General features: G+C 50.3%; 1 protein-coding gene across 1 annotated transcript; it reads left to right on the top strand.

Annotated features, from left to right (window-relative positions):
- Positions 1–1612: 1612 nt before the first annotated feature.
- Positions 1613–4743, top strand: EMWEY_00032640 (hypothetical protein, conserved; the record flags this gene model as incomplete). The annotated part of the gene is made up of 2 exons (XM_013481808.1): positions 1613–2284; positions 2491–4743. 2 exons carry the CDS (start codon positions 1613–1615, stop codon positions 4741–4743), a joined length of 2925 nt encoding a protein of 974 aa, XP_013337262.1.
- Between the last annotated feature and the right edge of the window lie 253 nt (positions 4744–4996).

Below are 4996 nucleotides of genomic sequence, written 5' to 3'. Positions count from 1 at the left end.
ACATACTTAACCAAACTTTACAAAGAAGACACGCAAGAGTGAGGCTAGGACAGCCTCAGCGCAAGCTCCCCAACATAGGCGGTTGACCAGTAGATGGCAGCAAAACCTCATCTGCCACAGATCTTTACATATCTTGTATCGAAACGCCAAAAGAACAGGCTTTATAGTCGATAATATTCCGTCGCCGGGACTTGAACCCGGGTCGCGCGGGTGAAAGCCGCGTATCCTAACCACCTAGACTACGACGGATGACATTGTATTCTCAATTGTAAGCCATACACTTACTCCCCAAACTTGGCGCCCAAATCTTCTCACCTCGCCTCTTGGTGGGCGTCTCATGCCCTACCTAAAACAAATTCAGTGGGCAGGATAGCCCAACTCCGATACATTCATGACTCCCGCCTACATGCAGGAGAACACCCATCTACTCTTAGAGTATACAGAACACCTGTGGCTACAGACTGGGGAGTAAACAGGCTCCACTTAAAACGCATAGGATATGTATGTCAATCGATCTGGGCTCGCTCACCGAGAGATGCCGAATTACTGATGTAGTCCGTCACCTCATATACCTCAAAGATCTGCGCTGAATTGTGTCTGTTATGCGTGGCTCTTCAAAACGGTGTTAGGTAAAAGCAGAAGTGCAAAGAAGGTTCCGTCGCCGGGACTTGAACCCGGGTCGCGCGGGTGAGAGCCGCGTATCCTAACCACCTAGACTACGACGGATGGTGTTTTTGGCTTTTGGCCAAAGTATATACCCTTAATGGAGTAAGTAATGTTATTGTTTGTAGTTCGTCATTTGCATTTCTCTGTAGCATTCTCTTGACGAAGAATGGAAGAACTTTATCGTTGCTGCAGGTTCAAGCGGATCACCTATGTGCTCAAATAGGTTTATCATGATTATAATACCAGGGAAACATATGAATGGAAGAGAGAAATTTTAAACAATGAAGGAAAATATAAATATACAAAGAGAGAGCCCAAGGAATTTCTCTCATCCAGTTCTAAGTTTCATATAACATAGCATGTATACCCAGCACCCCTCCCCCCCAAAGAGGAGCTTTAGCCGTTAGTTTTAGTGTCTTGAGGCAATTATATCATTAAAAAGGAACTACTATATTTAGTAACTAAGATGCCCAGAAGGTTTTCTCCTAATGGGGAGTGTTCTCTATGGCAGACCTTACATGGTTGGGTGCATGCATTGCAACACGTCGAGTTTAAGATGTCATATTGAAGCCCCCATGCCAATATTATTTTACTTGTTAAGTTTAGAAGTTTGTTTACCTTCTTTAATGTAAATGAAGTATCTAAGAGATGCTATTTCGGATGTACGTGCTGCAGCGGTGGCCGCCGGCTGGATCCATGGCTCCTCGATGGGTCCGGCGAGGGTTTAGGGTTTATTAGGGTTTAGGGTTTAGCAGGGTTTAGTAGGGTTTAGAACTTGTTTGAGCCCGTTGTTTGTGAGTTATTTTTGGGTTCTGTGGTGATTGGGCTTGGTCTTGCCTCGATGGTGTCTATGCTGTAGGGTTTAGTGAGGTTTGGGGTTTGGGGTTTAGGGTTTAGGGGGTTTATCTTGGAGGGTTCGACTAGGGTTTACGACGTATACCGCGCGATGCAGCCACACGAAAGCCCCTCTAGGGCAGAAGACACGGAGACAGGATCAGTAAGAGGTTGGCTCTTACCTTCAGCAGATAGCGATTCTATAATATTGACACAGTCAATACCACAGCAGCCTTCCGAGTTATACTCAACAGCGGCTGTCTCCTCAGCTCGTAGGGAGTCTTCTCAATGGACTGCTGGGGACTCCAGTACAACACAGTCACGAGGTAGGGGCCCCCAACGAAAGTCTCCTCGGGGGGGCCCCAAGGGCCCGCGTAGGCCCCCAAGGGGCAACACGTTCCCTAAGAGGGACAAACCTTTCCCCAATGGGGACCCGGTGGGCCCCGTCTTGCCGGGCAAGGGGCCCTACAGCAGGAAGGTTGTGTTGAGTTTGTCTGTCCTCATTGCCATTATGACAGTTCTTCTTAATGGTCTAAGAACCCGCAGTGACCTGCTGCTGCTGCAGCAACAGCAGCAACAGCAGCAACGGGTGGCAACGAAGCAACTGTGGCAGGAGGAGCCCAGTTTCTCCTCCTCCCAAGAGGAAGAAGAAGGGACTTCTACCTCTTTTGAAGACCACAAATTAAGCAGGGAAACAGCAATAGATGAAGAAGAAGGAGATGAGGTTGATGATGAGAGCAGGGGAGAAGCCCTGGATCCTTCTGTTACCTCGGTTGTCACAGACGTAAGGAAGGGTTTAGGGTTTAGGGTTTGTTGTACTTAGGATTTAGGGTATATGGTTTACCGTTTGTTGTATTCATTGTCTAGGATTTGGCGTTTGGGGTTTGTTGTGTTTAGGGTTTATGGCTTGTTGTATTTAGTGTCAATGGTTTAGGGTTTACGGCCTGTTGTGTTTAGGGTTTAGGGTTTAGCGTTTAGGTGTGTGTTTAGGGTTCCACTGAAGTGACGGTGACATCGGCGCGGCTGGTGCAGTTTGTATTGGATACTTCTCGTGCTTCACTGATAAAGGAATCAGGGGAAAAGCTGGGCGAGTTTGCGGAGACACTAGATCTAAGGAAGCACAGGGACCGTACAGCAGAGGAGGGTTTAGCGTTATTGGTGCAGCAGCAGCAGCAACAGCAACAGCAGCAACAGCAGGTGTATACACTCGAGCAAGACCGCAAGATCGAGGCGGCTATATCGATTCTTTCTTCTCATAGCAAAGAGGAGACAGAAGGAGAGGGACAGCAGCAAAGGTTCTGGGTAACAGGTTTCCATTGCCCTGCAGCAGCAACAGCAGGAACAGCAGCAGCAGGAGCAGCAGGTGCAGCAGCAGCAGCCAATGGAGCAGCAGCAGATGCCGAGTTCTGCTGGCGACGAGTCCTGGGGGTAAGCAACATCTCTGTTACTTTCGAGGTTGTCCCTTTGGGGCCCCCACACCTTAAGGAGACACTTGGTGAGGGGCCCCTCGCCATGACGCTGCTGCTGCAGCAGCAAGATGAAACAGGAAGAGACACTAGCACAGAAGACAGTGATGAAGAAGAAGACGGTACATTAACAGATTTAAGTTCTTTCTTCCCCCATGAAGGAGACTTACTCCCCCCTCCCCCTTATGTTAGTCAGTTTCTTTATCCTACATCTGCTGCAGCAGCAGGTGCAGCAGAAGCAGCAGCAGAAGCAGAAGCAGCAGCAGAAGCAGAAGCAGCAGCAGAAGCAGAAGCAGCAGCAGACGTACAGTCTCAGGAGATAGCCGCAGACGCACCCTGTTTTTATCCGCTGCAGCAGGAGGGCTCCAAAGTGTCTCCTGACGAATTGGACCGACAGGCGGCAGGCAAGACGGGAGAGATGAGAGGAGACACACAGTTTGAGGAGACAACACAGAGAGAGGAGACACAGGAAACAGAGGAGACAGAAGAAGACCCCTCAGTTGAAGCTGAAGTGATGCCCCAGGTGGTGGCAGCAGCAGCAGCAGCAGCCAGGAGACAGTTGGGGTTTGTTAAGACAGAAGAGAAAAAGGGGACAATGGAGACGGAGGAGGCAGAGGGAGCTGTAAGGGAGACAAACAGTGAGACTTCTGACGAGGGAAAGACGTCAGTGACGGAGGAGACAATGGAAGAAACACAGGAGGCGAAGGTACAACAACGTGAAGCTGAGGAGACACCTGAGGAGACACCTGGGGAGACATCTGATGAGATACCTGAGGGGACATATGAGGATACATATGAGGACATATCTGAGGAGGCAGCTGAGGAGACAGAAGACAGGCCTCGTCGGGGCTCGTTGGAGGGTGGCTTATTAGCTGCTTTACAGCATCAAGGGGAGACAGGTGAGGAGACAGCAGAGAGGACAGCAGTATTATTACCTCTATACGAGGGCCGTTTAGGCGCAACAGCAGCAGAAGGAGACATAGGAGGGACAGATACAGCATTCTTTGATAGAAGGGTCTGGTTCTCTCATTTGAAGGCAGCAGATCTACGACAGATGCTGCAGCAGCGGGAGGAGGAGACAGGGCAACCGTTCCCGCTGCAGCTACAGTTATATGTATTTAAGAGGGCATTATTGTCTCTCGGGTCTCTTCATCAAGCAGGACAATTACATAATAATCTTCAATTAGAGAGTATAGCTGTCTCCTCCTCTGGTGTCCCCTATCTCTCGGAGCTCAAGGCATCAGGGAGACCAGGGCAGCAAACAGAACCCCCTAATGCCTTTGTTGTCTCCCCTGAGCAGCTTGTTGCTGTGCAGCAAGGAGACGCCGTCACCAACACGGAGGAGACAGATGCATGGCAATTAGGGACACTTTTCTTTACCGTACTTACAGGCAAACGTCCGTACACCAAGGAGCAACAAGCACACTTCGCTAGGGCATTGAGGGAAGCAGCAAAGATTGATGCAGCAGCAGCACCTGCTGCTGCTGCCGCCGCTGCTGCTGCTGCTGCCCTCGCTCCTCATATAGAAACAGGGACAGAGACAGAATCCTCTCCCTCTAAGGGGCAAAAAGGTGACCTTACTCTCGCTCAGGTGTATGCGTCTCCTTATGTAGCGCTAAGAGACAAAGGAGTCGACGAGACATGGGCAATCCTTATAAGCAGTCTCCTACATCCAGACCCCCGCATACGGCCTACTATAAGGCAGGCCATTGCTGCCTTTCGGCATCTATTTAGTGCCCCTCCTGCCGCTGATGGGGCACCAGAGCAATACAACTAGCAGCAGTAGTAGCAACAGCAGAATGGAAATCCGTCTCTTCTGCTGCTCATGCTGCTGCTTCTTCGGCGCAGCAACAATGCCTGGGAGGCCCATTGCCACCCCAAAGGGGATACACAAGAGGCAGTGGCGGATGCGGCAGGCATACAGCTTGCCGCTGCCCTCCCCAGACCTACTGCTGTTGCACCACCACCAGCAGCAGCAGTATCAGCTTCCGCAGCATCAGCAGCAACAACAGCAGAAGGTTCATTACCTG

The sequence above is a fragment of the Eimeria maxima genome, genomic scaffold, assembly GCF_000499605.1.
Source record: "Eimeria maxima Weybridge genomic scaffold, Emw_scaff428, whole genome shotgun sequence".
Lineage (NCBI taxonomy): Eukaryota > Apicomplexa > Conoidasida > Eucoccidiorida > Eimeriidae > Eimeria > Eimeria maxima.
This window is presented reverse-complemented; position numbering and strand designations above follow the sequence as displayed.